At 44.0% G+C, this 20,863-nt stretch overlaps 1 protein-coding gene across 1 annotated transcript in view; it reads left to right on the top strand.

Moving 5' to 3' along the window:
- Positions 1-20,863, top strand: part of SCUBE1 (signal peptide, CUB domain and EGF like domain containing 1) — a 209,385-nt gene that overhangs the window by 153,357 nt on the left and 35,165 nt on the right. The window contains exon 9 of the mRNA XM_074872168.1: positions 1,322-1,444. Coding sequence (XP_074728269.1) covers positions 1,322-1,444 — 123 coding nt within the window. The remainder of the gene's footprint in view (positions 1-1,321; positions 1,445-20,863) is intronic.

Consider the following 20,863-nt stretch of genomic DNA (forward strand, 5'->3'; position numbering starts at 1 on the left):
TCAAAAATGAATGAATGACATCCACTAAAACTCATCCTAAATTCAAATAATTTTTAAATGCACCGTTCATTCACCAGCATCGTGCTCTCTTTGATAAATTTCTGTCTCCACATATTAGCTCTTTTGGCACCTAGATTTGCATTTTGCAAGATCTGCTTTGCAAACGGCCAGCTGTTACCTCAGAGTTTCAAAGCTCTTACAGCAAGAGGCTTCTCAGTAGGAAACATCGCTCTCCACTTGCTTTTCTGAAAAATCTTGTTTTCACTTCCAGAAGTGGGCAGCTAAGGCTCTATGTCATATTACTTCTTCACTGTATGCATCCCTAAAAAGAGCTATTTTTTGGCACTCTTCTCCTGGGGGGAAAAAAAAATATATACTTTTTTCAAATAAACACGGCTCCATGGTTTGGAGGTGTGGGGGGGTGTGGAAATGGGAAGATGCCCTGTATTTCAAATTATGTTCTGTGACCTATTATATACTTATTGCACAAGACTTTATGGGTTGGAAAAGGGACTGGTCATTCCAGTTCTTCAATGCCTTTGGGAGAAGTTGTAAGGGGGAGGAAGTAGCATCACCAGTCTGAAATTCAGAACAGAGGTCTTATCAAGTTCATCAATGCACTTCATAATCATTATTTAAAGTAAATGCCATTGATGCCATCCTTCATACATATAGATGGCTTTCAAATAAAGGCAATAGGTTCTCTGCCTTCAGAACAGCTGAAGAAGCAACATTTCACCTGCACTTGCAGTTGCTCTTCTATGATACCAAATCAGAAAAGTCGGACAGGTGCAAATGGGTGTTCAGTGACAGTGTTCATAGTGGACAAACTTGCGTATAATCCTAATTCTGAACAAATGTACCCCTACATTTGTTTATGTAGGGATAATGGAATTATTTTTTCAGAATTCAAGTATGTTTTACTTCATGTTTGTTGTTATTTCAATTTTTCATGTGTTCTTGGGTTTTGATATTTCCTGTGTAAGGTGGGGGATTCATGTCTTACACAGGCTGAAGCCTTCTGTCAGGCTGAGCACTACATCTACAAAGAAACTTCCCTTCATGTTCTTTAACATCAGGGTGCCTCAGCCTGGGTCATCTGGTGGGTCCAGTTCTGAGAGAAGTACCTCTGTCTCCAGAACAACTCAGCCCATCACCCTTCTGTAAGCCTTGCGGGAAGGTTTGGGGAGGGATATCTGACCAACCTGATCCCTGACAGGGACAGCAGCCTCCTCGGGGATCTCAGTAAGCTCCTACACTCTTGCCCTGAACTACTGAATTGCTGTCATGAACTAAACTTTTGCCTGTTCATTCTTTGCAGACATTGATGAGTGCTTGGTAAACAACGGTGGCTGTGACCATTTCTGCCGAAACACAGTTGGCAGCTTTGAGTGCAGCTGCCAGAAGGGCTATAAGCTGCTCACAGACGAACGGACCTGCCAAGGTAATACCTTATTTCTTTTACTCTTTGTATAATGAGGATGTTGTTTTCAGCGGATTTTTTTTTTTTGGGGGGGGGGGGGGGCAGTAATCAAATCATTTGTACTACAGGTTTTAATTGTACTCTCATAGGAAGTAAAGTTGGAAAAGACCTACCAGACTGTCATTTTCTGAGGTGGGGTTAGAAGGTTTTTGGAAATGTATTGTTCCCGTGTTTTTAGTAGTAGGAATGCAAGCGTCCTGCTGAACCGCAAAAAGCCATGTGGTGTAGTGGAATAGGCTCAGGCAAAGAGCCTGGTGTTCAAATCCTCTAAATTGCTGTGATCTAATGGGACAGAGGCTTGTCGTATTTACACCAGAGTCATTTAGAGTAACGTACTGGAATTTGCAACATTTAAACTTTGAAAAAGAGTCTAATCTGTGAGCTCACCTCTCCTGACAGAAGCTATCTATGAAGGAATAATGGAGTTTTGTGAGAATTGAAGTGTGTTTTGTATCGTTTGCTGTCCACATCATGATTTGTTACCTATGTCATATGATGTTATATACTCTATGACTAATTAAGTGCGTAACCATTTCCAACTTAAGTACAAACCATGTACCTTTGGAGAAAGGACACTTAACACTTGAGCTCTGTGACTTTACTCTTTAAAAGCCTCCTAGAAAAGGCTCGAAATATGAGCATGCGTCAGTAGAGAGAGAAGGGGAAGGAGGATGGGAAGATGTACTCAATCAAAATTTTGTGCAGGAATTGCCTTTTTATTAATACATAATTCCTTGCATGGGTTTTGAACACGTAGAAGTTATAAATAAGTCAAAAACAGCGTTAGTATTTCAGAGCTTCTTTTTTCGTCAACAAAAGAGAAACCAAGGTCTGAAGATACATATGTCATTCAAAAAATTTTCTCATTGGTGCTTCCATCAACCGAGAAGCTTACTCCACCCTGACTGTGTGATTAGACACAGAAGTCGGTGCAAAGTTGGCTTCAAGCTGGGACAGGGTAGGAAGAGCTGAGAGTGGCACAGTTAGTGCCATGGGACTAGCAGAAATAACATTGTCGGATCATGTCAGACAAGGGTAGGTTGTCAGGTTTGATGTACCTGCTGAAAATAGGAACAAAATGTTTAAAAGAAACGTTCCCTTCATGCTGTATTTAGAGATAGTTAGGAGTACTTTCTGGGTCATGAGTTTCATGTGTCGTGACATGCTCTCACTGTGGTATCAGTCAGAAGTTTCACCACTGAAGTAACTGTAATTACACCAGTGAAAAACTCAAGAGAAAAGTCAAGCCCTGCATTCCTGGTAGGCGAGAGCTGGTGCAAAATTTATTTGTTCATTATGTTCTTAGTAACAGACTTTGAAAGCTACGTATAAATAATCTGATATCTGTCATGTTAATGGGAAACTAGAAGCAGCTTTGTAAATGTTGTTCAACTGAGTTTTGTTTCTCCGTGTGCCTGCCTGGGCTACTGAAGGAGTGAGTCACCGCTAATAGTAGGTACCGTGCAAGGAGTGACGCAGCAGCTGGTCTTCTCTCCCTCGTGAGAGTGGACATGGAAATACAAACGTGATCTGGCCATCCTGCTTTGGCCATGGTCAGTGAGCAAGGGCAGGCACGCTGTCTGCCTCTACGGGGTACTTTGACTCGCCAGCTGTAGCTTATCTGGTGCTGTAACAGATAGATTAGTGCAAGCCCAGAGAATTCTGGGGCTGGAGAAGTTCCTCCGGTCCCAGAAATGCTGGTTCTTCATGCAGTGACATGGGGAGGACAGAGTTATTTCTGAGGTATTTGGGCCCCAGAAGCTGATTCCAGCAAACGCGGCAGGACGCCTGCTTTGTGGAGGGAGCACTGGGGTAATTCCGTCCCTGTCTGGTGCTTAAGGTGATAATTGGTGACTCATGCAGTCAGTAGGCCTGCTAATAAAGAAGGAAAGTGAATATAGATCAAGAAATCACTGGGGTATGAATCACCTGTACTTTGCTGCTTCTGCTGCAAAAAGACTGTAGTTAGTGGAAGTGGTTATAGTTATTAATGTCAGGTCTGACAGAAAAATGTGGTTTGGGGTTAGTAACTCTGCTGGAATATAAATCATACATGGGTTTTTCTGGTAACAGCCAGTCAACACTGACCATAGAGCGTTACTGAGAGATTCAGGGAAATTTATTTTGGGCATATTAACCTTTCCAATGCATGAAATAGAAAAGTCTAAATCGTATTTATAAAAGATGCTGTTGTTCATGTTAGATCTGTTGTTTTGATTCATAATAGACTTTCAATGACTTACGATCTTGCTGTCAACATTGCCTTTCTCCTCTGGTTTTCATTTTTAAAATAAAGATTTCTTTCAGTTACGAATCAACATGTTTACCAAATACTCATTTAGGACCTTAGAAGTCTGCGCTGTGTGGGGCTGAGTCCTCCCTAGTTCAGGTGGCCTCCCTAGTGCATAGGGAGTTCATCTCTAACATCAAGGAACAGATTCTGCTAACCTTAGGCAAAATGCCCATGGGAACAGCTGGTAAGCCCACCCTTTTATGACCTGCAGAACCCTGAATAAGTCTGTGGCTGTGTCTGATTCACAGGAAATTATCAGTGAAGAAGAACAAAGCCACAGGTCCAGCTCATGTTAGCCGTATTTTTCAAACTGTTGAAAAATACGGGTAAGCTGTTGCTGCATAACTTTCTTCATATGATCATTAACTTCAGCACAAGGCAATTTTACCTGTTTCAATAAAAAGGTTTCTTCATATTCCCTGTGAAATTCTGAGGTTGTCCCACCTCACGTCATTTCCTTGATGCCTTTCATTGTAGACCTCAGAGCTGACTTTAAGATTGCAGGGAAATGTATCAAAGTCTCAGACTTTGTTCTGGTTGTTTGCAGAGCTCCCACCCCATCGTACCAAATGCCTTACACACATTCATCCTCTCTGTGAAGAGGAAAGTATTTCTCTCTCAGTTTTTCAGACAGGAAGGGTGAAGCCAAATATAGCAGCTTGCCTGAGATCACACATGTGAATGCTGGACCACCTTGGAGAATAAACCTCCAGGTTTTGTGAATCTGCCCATTACAAGAAATATTTTTTCTCATGTGTTTGTCCTCATACCCTGATAGGAAAATTCGTTGGTTTTCAGGAGCTCTGCAGCCTGCTGCTCTCTTGGTGCCACTAGCTGGCCACCCTGCATGTAGAGCGCTTGTGTAAGCAGCCCTTGCGTTTGTAAAGGGTATTAAAATGTTCTGCATTTGTCTGTTCACAGCTAAACCATTTTTAGCCCCGGCTGCAAAGAAAACCATTGTCAATCACAGATTACTTCTGCTAGGGAGTGGTTCTCATGCTGTGGCTCCTTGTTAGACAAGGAGAATGTGGGGGTTTCCCTTCCTTTCCCCTCCCCTGCATTCCAGCCATTTAAAAGGAAACTTATTTGTAACCCAGAAGGTGAAGAATCCACACTGCCCTGCCACTGATACTGTGGAGACTGATACTGCTTTCCCAGAGTCTTTCTTTTCACACAAACTTAAAAATAGATTTTTTTTTTCTCCTTTGACAGTGAAATCACTGTATGATAATACCAAACCCATCTATTGTGTATTATTTTAACAGATCCCTTAAGTCTAAGGTATTGTAAATTCTTCGATGCAGGAAGGAACGGTTGGATCTGTTTGTATAAACCCAGCAAAAGAGGCCTGCATCTCCTTTGGGTGTGTAATACAAATAACATAGCTATATTTATAGCAAGGAGAGCTTGTGCTTGTAACCTTTGTGGTAATTAACAGCAGGACAACAACTCAGATTGGTTTAGAACCACATCAGCAACAAAACAGCCACAAGACTGTTTAAAGCTGCAATGAATGTGTGTAAGCCAGACATAATTACCTTAATCCTCAGCCAATATGAGTTTTAAAGCCAGTTAACTTAATTGCTTATTCAGTTTCTGTTTGTTGTGCAGTGATCTCGAAAAAAATTCAACAATAAGCAGTCTCCCTGCTCCACTCAAGTTCAAGCTTCATTAAGTGCCCAGAAAAATGTGTGAATTTCTATCATAAATAATTTTCTCTTCCTGGTGTAGGAATTGCCTTTTGCAAAGCGAGACAAGGAGAGACAGCACACACATTTGTTGTAAGTCTCTCCAGGGAGTGGCAGAGTTGGGAAGATAAGTTGTGTTCAGGGAAAAAGCGCTTTTATTGGGAACATCCAGTGATGAACATGCAATACTTTGGCCTGCTAAATCTACACTCTCACCCACTGCCCCTTTCCACCTCTGACCAGATTAGAGCCAAATCCTCCTACGCTGAGGAATTTAAACTTTTGCAGGGGGCAGTTCGAGGCATTTGCATCATTCCAGTGCACTTAGATGCTCCAAAGCAGGCTCAGGTGGGGCTGGGGGGTTGCTAGATCTCACAACATGACGTGCAGCCGAGGCGAAGTCTGCCCAAGCAGCCTTTTCACCAACCATGGGAGCTGGTACAGCCGCTGGGAAAGGAGATGGTTGTCCACCGGGCAGAAGCCCCTCTGGGGCATGTGGAATACCTGCCTGGGCCGTCTGGCATTTTCGGGGCTTCTTTAAGGCTGCGTGTTCACACACAGTAGGTGATAGCATTTTTTATTTGCTTTGATGTATTGCCTGTTTGACTGTTGGTTTTTCTTTAATACATTCCTAGCAGATTTGAGATGAGTGCGACTGATTCTTTTGTAACTAGGCACTGGCACAGAGGGCCTCGTAGTCTGCTGTTGGTAGTGCTGGTGTCTGTGCAAAGGAGATTCAGTGCTGCAGGTTTATACAACAGGAAATCCCAAGCAGAGTTTTCCCCCTAGCTTCATCATATGTTGAATTTTCCCTGTAGTGATTTTCTGTGGACACATTTTGCTAGAGGTTTAGGGGTTTTTAATGATACAAAGCTATCCAATAGAAGCCCAAGTATAGCTGATTTGAGGTGAGTTTTTCCTCTCGTTACAAAAGACCTGAGCATATCCACTATCATATTTGTGTATCTGGACTTTTCTTTCTGTCTTTTAAAACAAATGTGTTTCTTATATGCCCTGCTGTATCCCCCCTTCCTCTCTCCTCAGCTTCACTTCCAGACAAGCGTTCCTCAAAAACTTGATGCTCATGGCGTGGAGCAACTGGAAGTAATGGCTAGAGCCAAGGATATGAGCAGATATTGAGGCAGTTTTCTTAGTAACTCTGCCAGCACATTGCAGTGCTGACCTGCAAAACACATCAAACCTTGTCCAGCTCTGGTTTTTTGTTTCTCGGGTTGTCCCTGAGCAAACTTGATGAGTGTAGCAAGTTTTGTGATAGCTTTCCGACGTGTTGCAGGGCACACCTCCCAACTCTTGCCGTCCACAACTGGTTTTTACTTATGATCTGAAATAAGATTTGAGCCCAGCCTCAGGCTTTCTGGGTTAACCCACTGCACCACAGAACTGGAATCCATGCAATCCTAAAGTAATACTGTCAAATGAGAGACTGACTTTTCTTTACTGCCAAATAGGTCTTCATTCCAGAGAATTTGATGTGATTAGACCTAGCTGACCCTGTGATTGATCTGTTGGTAGAGGGATGCTTTGCATAGGGCTCCCAATGTATAATTGTCAAGAGAAGCCTTCTTTCATTCCAGAATGAGAGAAAGAAGAGTAGCACCTTGAAAAATATAGTAACTGTCTATGATCCAAGGATCCTACAGGCCTGGTCTTGAAACATTGCCATATTAACTGGATATATAATCCCCTCTCATAACATCCACCTTTTCACTTATTTGTACAAAATATGCACTATTAGCCTTCCAAGGGCAAGATTTGAATCTCCCAGCATGGTATCTCCATTTTGAAAATGGGTATGAAATGAGGAATTAATCATACAGGGAAGGACAGATAGAAAGTGTTTGTGGGAATTATTTTTGGCCTAAAGAAGCCCACAAAGATTAGCTACAAAGATCTCACTATACTCTTCTGTATGGAACCATTGATGATAAATATGGCTGTACAGGACCAGTTTAATCCCAAATAAATCAGTACATCCACACCAGCAGCACTGAATCACCAGACATCTTTGACATAGAGTGACCAAATTAAAAAATAAAAAAGGGTCCAAAGAGATTTGCACCCTTGGGTTACGTGACAGCGACCTGCCACCCACATTTGACCCTGTAACCCAGTAAAGCAACTGGCCTTGCCCCAGTCACAGATCCTGGTGGAGGTCTCGGGACGAGGATACGCCCCTTGCGTTGATTTATACAGGACACAGTCACCCGTCTTAGATTGCTCAACCAGTGCATGGGTAGAGGCAGGGCTGGAGCAGCTCTCCCTCTCTCTCTTTGCATCGTGAAAACAGAACAGGGAGAATCCCACGTCCTGTGTCCCAGTTTTAAAATGCTGAAGAAATTCCTTGGAATAGCAGGCCAGGGGAGTGTTCTGCCACGATTCTCCCAGCCCAGCCAAGCTATCCTTTTACCTCGCTGCTGCTCCCCAGCTCTTCCTGCTCTGAGCTGTAGCTGAGTATACCCTCGTGCAGTCCTAGAGGCAGGGAGCTGTGAGAAATGTTAAATGGGTACAGCTGCACCATACAGCAGTGAAGAGACTGGCTAAACCCTTCAGCTAATCTGGATCAGTGCTAGAACTACTGTTTCATGTAAGTCAGCTTAAAAGGCAACGGGTGAGGCGCAGACCCCTCAGATTCAGTACATCAGTGTTACGGTTTGGCAAACTTTCTAGTGAAAAATGTTGGAAAGTTTTGTTGTTGGTCTACCCCCTCTCTTTCCTTTTCTCCCCCCATTAAATTCATAAAAGAAGCAAATGTTGAATAAAAGTATCATTATTTAGCCTTCCCCTTCTGTCTGGAGTGGCAATAGCATACAGCTTCACAGCCTGGTGGGACACTGTAAAGAGGACACCAGCAGAAATTTTACTGCTTGGTGAGGATTTTTCTTAATATTTAAAATACATTTTTACCTGACCCCCCCCCAAACCTCTCACTGAGGTTGTTACCCTCACAGCCAGGGTGAACTGTAGCGGGTGAAAGCGCTAGGGAGGTGTGGGGGTGCTGCTGCCCGTGTCCTTGCGAGGGGGGTGGCCGGGGGATCCCAGGGAGCGCGTTTGCCCTCCGGAGCGAGCAGCAAAGAGACTCACAAGTCACCCCACTGACTTTTGCCTGAGTTTTCACGTGCATTTGCTGTAAGTTTGAGGTCTTCAGCAGTCAGAGAAAATACCCAGGGCTTCCTGTCGCTCTCACTGCTATCGAGGGAAGACTGCTGTGCTCAGCAGAGTCACACTGAGGGAACCTGCTGGCCCTCATTATCTTACACCTCTTGAGCAGGGTGAGTCAGTGCCAGGGCAGGGGTGATGAATGAGGGAGAGAGGGGTGAAGGGACTCGAGCCATTCCCCTCTCAACACTCCTCTGAGTGATACACATGAAGGAGAGTGGGTTTGCCTTGACGTACTCATGCTTATCCATGTCAGACAGACGTGCTGTAAGATACAGAGTACATTGACTTGATACAGGCAGATTTTCAGCCAGTCCAGCTGACTGTGGCCCCGTATGTTTAATTGGGTGAACACTTGGTATATAAACAGCAATGCTGGCTCAGCTGCCAGCATAGCTCAGGGACCAGCGAGAATTGGTGGTGCACTGGAAGAGACACTGGGAGCTGCTTGCGGGGAGTCAGACTGGCTCACGGAAAGAAAACTCAGGATGATTTCCCTGTCACTGATGATGTTCATTCCCTATGCAGATTTTCTCTAAGGCATTCTGTGTCACTGAGCCTTACAAAAATATCTTGCTTATGACAAGCACCATATTGCTTCTAGCATCAGATTAAAAAAATACTCCGCTGGGAAGCAACATGTTACGCTGTCAATAAAGCGAGTACTCCTCAAAGCCTTTCTGTTACACATGGTGCTTACTCTGGTGTCACTGAGATTGTGAATAGTGGTACAGTCTGCCTCTGTGAGAAAAAAAGGGTTGCAAGATCATACCCAGAAACAATAAATGCCCCAGGCATGAAGTAGAAACAGCTCTAGCCAGTACCAGTTTGTTTGCCAAGTGATAGTATCTCCCGTGTTGGTTGCAGCAATTAAGTCTGCTGAAACATGAAAACAAATACGTCCCCCCCACCTCCAGTTCTCCTCTCTGCAGCGCAGTGTTATCATAAGTTAAAGGCGAATTTCCTTTGGTTGCTGCTCCTTGGAAGAAATATTAAACCTCACAATCTAGGCCTTAAATCACTTTCTAATGGGGTGAGACCCAATGTGGGGAGGGCAGATGGGACAGATTATTCCACCTCTATTTTCCCATGAAGCTTCTGATAGAAGCTACTGTTGGAAGTGAGATACTAGATTAGTTTGACCTCGGGTCTCATTCAGTATGGTAGCTCTTATATGCCTATGTTAAACTCTATAAAGTATACTGCTATCAGATTGCTTTTTACAGCTCGGTCTGGCCCCCTCCCCTTGATGATGTGTGTGGGAAGCCAAGCAAAATGTTCCATTAGTGTTTAGAAAGAGAATTTGAGATATATTTTTCAGTTGATGCTGTAGGATTTATGATGTGTATAGTGCAGAAATGATTTTACTGGACTGGAATCATGTTCTGTATTAATGAATTACCAGGATGTGAGTCAGCCTTGGAATAGTTTGAGCAGGAAGGTAGCATTCTTCCACAAACAATAATCTGTTGATAAATAGTGCTGAAAGCTGTAATTCAATAGGAGTTGTTTTTAAAGAGAACCAGGGAAAACCTGTATGTGTATATATATTCTCCACTGTGGCAGTGGTGCACGTTGAGATAATGCCATATCGCTGCGCTCAGTCACTTAATCCCATTGATTAAGGTCAGATATCCTTTACACTAAGTGCTGTACAGAATTGCAATAAAATGACAACCCTATCCCAAATGTTCAGAAGACTTTCCTTTTCCTGTGCTTGCATCTACCCTTCTGGGCCTTTTAAAAGTGCCCTGTTTTGTTTATTTTGTTCTGATGAGAATAAAACCCTAACCTGTTGAAGCAAAGGGGTGTGATTTTCTTCCAGTAGCCATGTTAAGAACTGCTGCTACTTGTTTTGATAACTTGGAGAGGAGGCCTTAGTTAGGACAGGTGGGATGAAACCAAAAATCTAAGCTCAAATATTAAGAGGCAGTGGACCAGAGGAGTGAGTATCTTCTGGGGTTTTGCTGGGTGGAGGTTTTTTGGTGCATATTTGCAAAACATTTCTGTTAGTGTTTTCGGAGGAATACCTTCCATTTCCCGACTCCACGGAGGCCAGCCTTTCTGAGCAGAGTTTTTAAGCAAGCCTTTGAAGCAGAGCCAGAGAACAGTATATTCAGTGGCCAACGACTTCAGCAAGAGCTTGAAGCAAGCTGGGAATGCCCAGTCAGGTCCATGGGAGGCGTCTGAGTTTTCAGTTGAAAACTGAAACCGTGTTGTTGTACTTGCTCTTTCAGCACCATCAAATAACACTAGGCACGTTTTCACCTGGACTAGTCTCTTGTTCCTTCAAGAAGTCTCATTAGCAGCTCCTACTAAAGGGTGATGGAGACAAACACCTTAGCAAAGAGAACAGTTTCCTCTTTTCAGAAATACGTCTAAAATTCAAATGTATTGCAGGATAGAGGGAATATTCCTTGCTTGATACAGAGAGGGTAAAGCCTTTTTCATGTTGTCTCATCAGGCTGTTAAGCTGCTTTTACAGAGTTGCTGGGTAAATAGTGGCTTGAGCAGAGTGCAGACTACTAAACATGTTTATGTTTGTAGGAGAACAAATAAACCTGCCTGATGTTTCTTTTAATGCACTTCTACTCTTGATATATGGCTTCTCCTACCCCCAGCACTTGAAGTAGTAGCATAGTTTATTGCCATAATAGCAGTGGGTAACTCTTGCCTTTGCCTTAGAAAATGATTGATTTTGGAAAAGGATACATGTTTGCTTACAAAATCTTGGCAATGTTTTGATGAAAGTACTTTGTTTTCTTAAAAAATGTTGGGAAGGTATTGACTGTAATTGCGATTTAGATTGTCCTAACATAACAATGGTAAGAGGATAAATGTGATAGGAGCCAAAGCCAATTGCCTCCTGCTGGGCTCCTCAGATTACTGGAGGAACCTGAGCACTACAAAGCCCTCATGTAATGGGGAGGGGTGGGAAAGATCTAGGACAGGTAAGCACAGACCGAAGAGCAAGGGTAGCGTCTGGGAAGTCTACAGACAGTCTAAGCATTGACACAACCTCAGTCTCCAACGTCAAGACCTTCATCACACAGAAACAGCCTTTTGTCTTTCTTGTCTCTCCATCTCGTTCACCTCGTATCACAGCAGATTCAGCCCTCAAAGCTTGGAGGCCCTTGTGTTGCTGCTAAGTGATTATGTCCAATTGTGACATGTAGAAGTACCCCTACAAGCAAGTTGGCTGAAGAGGATCTTTATTTTCATGCCATAAATAATTTTGTTTCAAAGTCTTGTGTCAAAGACAATCCGTACATAATGCAGGGAGGCTGTGAAGCAAATACAGTGAATGTCAAAGGTGTGGTGGGGTGGTGGTCCCCCACGCCTGCCAAGCAGGGCATTTGTTAGCGCGTGCACACACCTTTCACGTAACCACGCAGATGGGGTTGCACAGTCTGATCACCAGAGCACTTAGAGGGGGCACTGAGAGGAGCTCTCGTCCAGGAGCTACGTGTCCTGATGCCCACAGTGCTGCAGCGTGGTTGGTGCTAGCACACAGAACAGGTTTGACTTACCACAAATACCAGCGACTGAAGTTGCACTCTCATCTCCGGGCTAAGCCTTCGGAGGTACAGTCTTAAGTCAGGCTCATTTATCACAGTTATGTTGACCTTTCTCTGATTTGCCATCACTGAAAGGTTGCAAATGTACTTAGACTTTCTTTGGCACGTGGCCTTTCACCAGGCAGTTCCAGCCCTTCCTGATCCAATAGTGAGTAGATTTTGTAGCTCTTAGGAAAAACCTGTGATCTGACAAAGTGCTTAGCTCAACTCATTTTCTATTGATTTTAAAGGTAGTAGGTTCTAAAGATGAACAACACTGTTAAATGTACTTAGGCATTTTTTATACTATTAGCTTTGGTTGCATTTAGAAGACAGTGGTGCTTTACTTGGGTTCAGATCCCTATGGTGCATTTTTAAATCTTTTAGAAGTCCTTTTAAAAATTGTTATTCACAAGGATGGATAACAATAAGGAGAAAAAGTAAGATGAGAGCAACTGCCATGATCTTATGGTGAGGCTAAGTGTGATGCGCTCGGTAGTGAAAACCGGTAAGGATTTGAAATCTTCCTTTCCAGATGCCCTTATAGATCACATCCCTCGGCTCCCTTTGTGTCTGTGACCTTGGGCAGACTTACTCATTTTATACCATAGTATCTAGTTATTAGTAGTTTTTTTCATGTTCCATAAGAGACCCAGCAAACTTTCTTACCTGCAAAAATAATTCCTCTCTTTGTTTAACTTCTCTGTGTGAAAGTATCTGCAGAGCTGTCTCTGGTGATCGGCGTGTCTCTCTGCAGACCTTCTGCTCAGGGTTCTTCTGCCCTCTCTGCCCCCTTTCCCTGTCTGAGAGCAGAAGGGGATTCCTAAAGTTTCTTCTCTTGGAGTACACGAGTACTCAATGTGAGGGTGTCCAGAGGGGTCTATACAGAGGGGGTGTTCAGGGGGTGCCTCGTGGCCAGGTGTGTGGGTGCCTCGGAGCGCGGGCTCGCGGGAGGCGATCCATCCTCAGCCACAGCACGGATCTGTGGCCTCTCCCCAGCTCCAGACGCTCACACATCTGGTGCTACTGGTCAGTAAACTGAACCCCAGATGACTGAGGTTATCACTGAAGTGGTTTCACAAACCGGGGCAGAAGCTGTGGCAGGGGTGGTTGAAACACGGTCAGAGGTGTCAGGGCGCGTTAGGCTAGGGGGGGTTTGGATGTGTTTCCTGATGTGAGGGACAAAGTGTCTTACCTCATTAGATACCAAATGTCCTACTGCAGCCACCCAGAAAGCCTCAGGACCCAGCACTGATTTTCTCATTCCTCTCTCTGCTAGGACAGCTGCCCAGATTCAGAACTGCTGAAGGAACGGAGGAAGAGGGAAGCTTGGCTTGGCCCTTCCGAGGCCGGGCACCTCTTCTTCCTCAGCAGTCCTGTGGGCAGAAGCTGCCACTGCTGCTCTCCAGCTCTCCTTGCAGTACTAGGATTGAGCAAGTGGTTTTGCACAACCATGTTTAAAATATTAAAAGAAATTGTTATCTGCCAGAAGGGAATTTATCAGGTAATCATCTACCTAGCATTATTCTGTTTTTTAGTTTGGTGCTGCTTACAGAAAAAAAAGGTGGTGGGGTCCTTCATAATGCTGCTGGGAAAAATGTTGGAAACCTTTTTCTTTGCCCAACAGCAGAGAAATAATAATAATGTAATAATAATGGTGGTGGTGATGATGATGATGATGTATTTCATTATAGAAATGCAAAAAACCTTGGTCCAAATCCCACCAACTATAGTCAAAGATACCCCCAAAGACCCCAGAGTTAGCTGCCAATTTTTGCCTGACTGAAATTGCCAAATTCTGCACTTTCCATCCAAACCCATAAATCTTCCCAGCCCCTCAGGCAAAGCTTTTGGTGATCCAACAGCAAGCAAATAGTTCCGTGGCTGATGCATGAGGCAGAACAAAACCGTACGCACTGACTGGGAGCAGAACTGGCTCCGCAGTGCTGACAGGAAGAGGAATGTATGGTGGTCAGTTGACTTGGCACATCTGGTAAGGGGAACACTTAGGGAATAGGTATTTACTGCATTAAGATGTCGTTCTGCAGCCCCATTTCTGCAGGCTCTGAGGAAGCCCTGAGGGAAGCTTGTGGAGGAGAATGAGCTTGCGGATTCTGTGTGGGAGAAAATTAAATTGGGAATTTTTGAAAGAAACTGGAAAGAGAAGGGGAAATTAATTTGTTGGTACATGAGATCACATAAAACTCCCTTGGAAGAGTTCCTAAAGAAAGGATTGTATTTACTCTGGAGAGGGAGCAAACAGTTTAGGCCTACAATTTTACTGCCAAGTCTTGTTTTTTAACCTGCTTTCCTTCTGTTTTCAAATCCCAGTGATAGCACAGTGGTTCCCAGAAAGTGCAACTGGTCTCTTTTGATGAGGTCTGATAGCAGAGATAAAGAAAATGAGCTGCCATTTGCCTGTAAAGACTCTCCCAAATGTACTGTCTTGTTCTTCCCAATGGCAGTTCCCTTTGCTGTAAGTTCTAGGTAAACAGTGGGAAACCAGGTGCTCTGATGTTAATGAGGGTGATGAGTTTACTGGGTTAAGAGTTGTCCCCTCGGTGGGGAGATCTGACTCCTGCAGTTCCTCTGAGCACTGAAGGGGCCAGTGAAGGGTGACCGTCTTCTGAGCTGAGCTGAGCTGCTCCGGTGGTGGGAATGAACAGAGGCAGGCAGCCTCCCAGGGAATACTGAGCTGGAATCCTGCCTTCTTGTGTGTAACCTCAGACCCAACAAAATAATCTGAGAAACAGATCAAGAGGTACCTGCTCATTGCTGGAAGGATCAGGTATGTGTTACACTCTTTTAAGAGAAATTACTCAGCCTTTGCCAAATTTAGCAGTTAAAAAGGATCACACCAGCTTGAACTCTAAAAATTAAACTGATGGAGAGAAAACTAAGAGGGAAACAGCTAGACAGTCCCTTCTGGAACAGAGATGCTTTTGGAGGTGACCAAGCAAAACACTAGAGGCTGCTTAAGAGCAGGAGGTCAGACTAAATGGGTACGGTCATCTTGCTGGCATTAAGTATAGTCATTCTATCAAAATAAACATCCAGGTTCTATCCACACTGCTAGGACTTGGAAGACATCATTCAACTTCAGACATGTAGCAGAAATGTGAGAACACACAGAGAAAGGAGGCATCAGTGATGCCCAGATAGTCCTTAGAGCAAAATAACAGCACAGCATGTAAAATAATCAGACCTTAATGATAAACAAGAGAGACAACTGTGGCTCCCTGAACTGCACTGGCACCAGGGCTGTGGAGTGTTCATACGGGGTTTAGCACTGCATGAGGGCAGAGGAAGACACGGCTTCTCTGAAGAGTGATCGGCTGTTTGACAGCCTCAAGAACAGAGATACCGGGTTATTGAACTTACTATGGATACGGGTAGGCTGGGAGGAAGTTGAAGACTGTTCCCAGGACCTCAACATGCTGAATAAAAACATCCAGACATAAAAGGATACTGAGGCCATGAGGCAGAACTAGGTGGATGGTAACACTAGTGGGCCTTAGCACAGCTATAGATTGAAGGGATAGAATTCCCATTGCAGGTGTTGCACACCATGCTGGATTAAACAAGGGGAAACTCTTGCCTAGTTGCATCTGCCAGAGGATTGACTGTTTGGCAGAGCACTGCTTGCTTAGCCAGCCTGGAAGAGCCGGCAGCCCAGGCTCGTGGAGGCCCTACTGCCCTGCGGAAGCTCCGGCTGCTCAGTAGCTTGCAAGAGAGCAGCCGCTTCAGTGTGTGGGACCCAGAAGAAGGAATGTGGCACAATTACAGAAGCCCGTGTTAAGCCAGTGCCACTGCAGGAAGCGTTGCCCTCTGGCAGCAGGTACCTTCTGTGGGTTGCAGAGCAGAAGCGAGATGGAGCCCGAATTCCTCCAGCGGGAGTCACTGCAGGTCCGCACTGATTTCCCTCCTTCCCGTGCAGACCGAGACCTGGCCATAGCATTACTGCCTAAATCTCTGAGATCAGAGACATACTGTTTGCTACGAGTGAATCAAATGCTTTGCCTGGTCTGGCAAAACTCGATTAGCTCGGATTTGCTACGAGAACATCCCTGTTCCTGAACCGAACTGTGGCAGCGTGTTTAACCAGCCCATGGACCAGTGGTCTGACTGCACAGGGGGGAGTCAGGACCAAGGATTTGGCAGAATTTGTCACTGGCTGCTGCTGTGTGGCGATCCCTGAAGCTGAGTAATAGTCATTTCATTTTGTACTGCCAAAGCCTTGAAATACCTCCTCTGTGGGATGCTTACATAATAAGTCACAGGTTTCTAATTATTTATTGCCTCTGTCTCAAGTATATTTTGCAGTTTCTTTTGCAGTTTATATACATTTATTTGTTTTACTACCACTTTTCATTCTAAGAACAAATCATTTCTAATAAAAAGCACATTTCCTTGCAAGCAGAATCAATTTCCTTCAGAAGTCTTTCATTCCCTTATTAGTGTGTTACATTTGGTCTTCACTAATCACATAGTTAACTGTGAGCAATAAAGTTTTTAAATAAATAAATGCTCTGGTCCAAGTCAACGTTAGCCATAATGGACAGTTTCCCACTTAAATTTCTGAAATACAAGATGTGACTGTGCTACTTAGGCACTTACATTCACATTAAAAGTATAGCAATTAATGCCAGATCTGTTTTTTCTGCAGGTCATTAGTATGTTATTAACAATTAAGTCTCAGCAACAAGTTGATTTGATTGCAAGTCAGTAATGCAGTGGGGAGCCTAAATGGGTGTGGTTTTTCAATTACTTTTAAAGGTTTGGGGTTAGGGCTTTTTTTTTTTTTCTTTGTGTTAGCTTGCCCCAGAAGCACTCAGTGGGAAGGTAATGAAGTAGAAGGTTTGTACATTACTACATCTTTCCGTGCTTCCTCTTCGTTTGTTTTATTATTGTAGACTTTGAAACATAAGGAGCAGTTAGCTGTAAGCCGTTCCTTCTGGTCGGTGTTGGATGTGTATTAGAGAGTTGCGTTCTCAGATGGAGGATGCGTTTTTACTAACTGTGAACAGGGGTAAGTCACTGTGGATCAGCAAACGTGACATGTGGTGGAAACCCCATCATATGGCTGCTGTAGCAAAGTAATACCTTTCCCAATACTGAGTTTAAACCAGCCTTTGTTGGAGAACGTAGCTTGAATCGTGACTCCCTATGGTCCAGCAACCACTCAGATTAAGATGTGTGGTTTCCCTAATGTCTGTCAAGTAGTGCTGCAGGGGGAACAACATTTACATGGGTGGTATCGGTTCCCTGCAGAATCAGAGGGGAGGGGGAGAAGACAGAGAATAACTTTCAGCCAAAATACATATAGCAAAGCATTAGCGTTTATTTTAAAAACATCATGTAACACTTCAGAGTTTCTATGTATGTGTGCTTAATGAATGAGAAAAAGGAAAGGCTCTGTTTCTCAGAGGAGCCGATGCCTTGGAAGCTGAGAAATGTGAACACAAGATGTTCTGACTAGCCTTGAGTTTGGCTTGTGTGCGTGGTTGGTGCAGTGGGGTACTCCACGCCGACTCCCCGTTTGGCTTGGGGGTTAAAAATCAACCAAGGGTGTGTGAGACGGACAAAACAAAACTGTGTATTGTGGACTTCTGCATTAGGAGCGGGTGGCCACGTTGGGAGATAACCCCGCTGTACCGAGCACTGGCTTTCCCGGGCGCAGGGCGGTGGGAGACCTGGGCCGTCGCTCCCAGCCGGGGTCAAACACTCCTAGTGCCTGAGTCTGCAAACCACGGATTCCTTGCTCTGTGTGTTCTTTACAGCATCCTGGGCAGCAGCTGAGACGGGTGCAGAACTTTGCTGCCATAACGAAGGAATACTTATGCTGGCTGGGCGGAGGGGGAGTGCATGGAGTCACATCTGTGAGAGCACCTCAAGTGACCATTTTTGACTGAAGTGATCTACCAGCATTCAGGCTGTCATGAATCACTTCTAGTGGTGAAGGAATTGGTAGCAGAGATAGATATTTCCTTTTCTTTTTATTTTACTTCCTATTTCTAAGCAAAAAATATTTATTTGCTATTTTATTTCTATTTGAAATAGTATGTTTACATTTAATGTATATATTTTGCATCTCTATGCCGTGATCTAGTGTATACTTCATGTCTTGCTTCACTGAGCACAGACAAATCAAATATAAGATGGGTTCTTTGCTTACAGCGTCCAGAATCATTACAGTCTGCGCTCTGTCCCAAATCCCTGTTATAGCTTTTATTGATTGTCTTTGAGCCTCTCCTCTCTTGTTCTCTGCAGCACAAATAGCACCATCAAATAACAGTGATCTCCCCTTGCCATGTTTATTTTCAGACCACATGAAAAATGCTCCAAGCAGCGAGACCAAACTCGTATTCAAATATCATATGTGGCCTGTGTTTTGGAAGGAGGCTCCCGGTTTCATAAATTAACCTAGTTGCTTAATGTATGTCTCACAGAAAAGCTGTCATGATGACCATTAGTTTTCTTGAACCAATTCCTTCACTTGTTATTAATACTGACAAACAAAAGGGTACTAAGGAAGAAAGGGGGGGGGGGAAATCCTTATTTTTGCACTAAATTTTTTATGCACGATTGGGCAAACTGGGCATTGAATTGTTCAGTTCTGTAACCACAGCCCCCAGATCACACGTGTTCCTCTCTGCAAGTGAACTTTGCATGTGTACATTCTGTCAGGGAGTCGGAGCAGTTTCTGCACCAGTTTGCAGTCGTCAGAACATCTCTAAATGCGGCTGTTTACCAGCCTCACCTGTCTATGTGTAGCGTTGAGCTGCTTGCTTGCAGTGCTGGTGCTTTTTGGAAATGTCTTGCATTACGCTTTGATTTCCCGATCATTGGTTTCTTTTAATTACTCTGGAATTTATTTTAGAGGAGAAAGCAATGACAATCAAGAATACAGGGGTTTGAGGACTGGAGACAGAGTACAGAAAGGAGCCTTTCACTTCAGAGCTGCTGGTAGGAATCCAGCCCAGTTTCAGACTTAGCAAAAATCATTACTGTGTGATGGCTTCTTGGTGCCTCGCACTCTACGTCCACAAATGAGTCAGTGTCCACATCACACAAACCACCAGAACAATTGGTGCTACTGTAATTGGGAGTCTACTGGCAGCATCGGTGGAAAGGGCAGGGACTTGAATGAGCATGGAAAATGAGCTGCTTTCTCCCTGCTCCCTCAGGACACCTTTGAGACACATCTGTGTGAGGAAACTCAGCAGAAAGTTGATCTGTGGTAGCTCCCTTCTGGAGATAGATGGAAGACTTTCCTTTCCAATCCTGACAATCTGACACCCACTAACAAACATTACATTCAAGAAAAATAACAATCATTATGGGATCATTTAATGTGTGAAAGCATGAACTAAAAAAAAACCCAACTGAGTATGATTGAAAAATCAGCAATAAAATCCAAATGCTGACTTGAAATACTAGGAACAGAGCCAGACAAATATTACCCAGCATGAGCACCACTGGCAACAATCGCTTCCCTCAAAGAGAGGGAAATCCTGCTCTTTCATTAAAGCACTGAACAATCTCTTTGAGTCAGATCCCTTCTAGGCAAAAATAAAGGAGCGCTTCCACTGTTCAGACATTCTCTTTGGAGATGAGAAGGTGGATCGATAGAAGAGACGTTGGACTTTATTCAGCCTGCGACGATGCCTTCATGTGATGGAAGCAGTGAGTGGAGGAGAGCTCTCGGCACGCAGGACCCCTCAGGAGTGCCAGCCACACGCCCTCGGGGCTGGGGGTGCCAGGGGCCTCGAGCTCATCTGCTCCAGCCCCTGGGCTTGGCCCTTCTGCTCAGTTGTCTGCTGTGGAGCAGGGAGCTCCTCATCCTAGACTTTATAGGCTACCATTAGTAAACCTGCAAAAAAACCGCCTCTGGCAGGAAACTGATTGTGTGCTATCGGAGATTAATTTAGCCCCTAGTTCCTGTGAGCCTCCAAGAGTGGAGCTGTGAAGACATCTCTTAATGTGCTGAAATGACACAATCGCATATGCTGATTATAGTGGGGAATGTGATACGAATTTTTGACTAAGCGAAAGTAAAAAGAATGTGTCTGATGTCAAATTAGTGCATTAGCAAATCTGAAATGTTCTGAGACAGCTTGGACTATTTGTGAATTCATGCCAAATTCAACTAAAAATAGAATAGAAACTTCAACCTCAAGTTGAAGTTTTCCACTGCAGTTCCTTGAAAACAAAACATTTTGACTTTTCATGTTAAAACAGTTCAAAAACATAATTTAAATAACTTTAAAACATTTCAAGAGCATCCCAGATGCGGTAAGTTAATTTCTTAGTATTTATTCTGGTGTGTGAGAGGCAGGAAAATTCAGAATGACCCAGTACAAAAATCTGTGTGTTTCTGAGTGTGTACATGTGGTTGGGAGCGGGGGGATTGACCACAAAACTGAAAGAGAAATTAATTGTTCTTAGTTCTTTAGCTGTAACCACATCTCTGCTTTTGTATTTTGGGGCTGCTCTTCAGTAGGTAATGCCACCAGATTGTGCAGTGTTGCTTGTACAAAGGAGACAAAGATTTTGATACCTACGTTCATTCCCAGCCGTGTGGTGATCGGGATTTGAAACCCAGGGCTGTGAAGGTGAAAACCAGGTGTAACTCCCCACTCCTTGGTCTCTTGTGAGATAGACC

The sequence above is a fragment of the Strix uralensis genome, chromosome 5 (genome assembly GCF_047716275.1).
Source record: "Strix uralensis isolate ZFMK-TIS-50842 chromosome 5, bStrUra1, whole genome shotgun sequence".
Lineage (NCBI taxonomy): Eukaryota > Metazoa > Chordata > Aves > Strigiformes > Strigidae > Strix > Strix uralensis.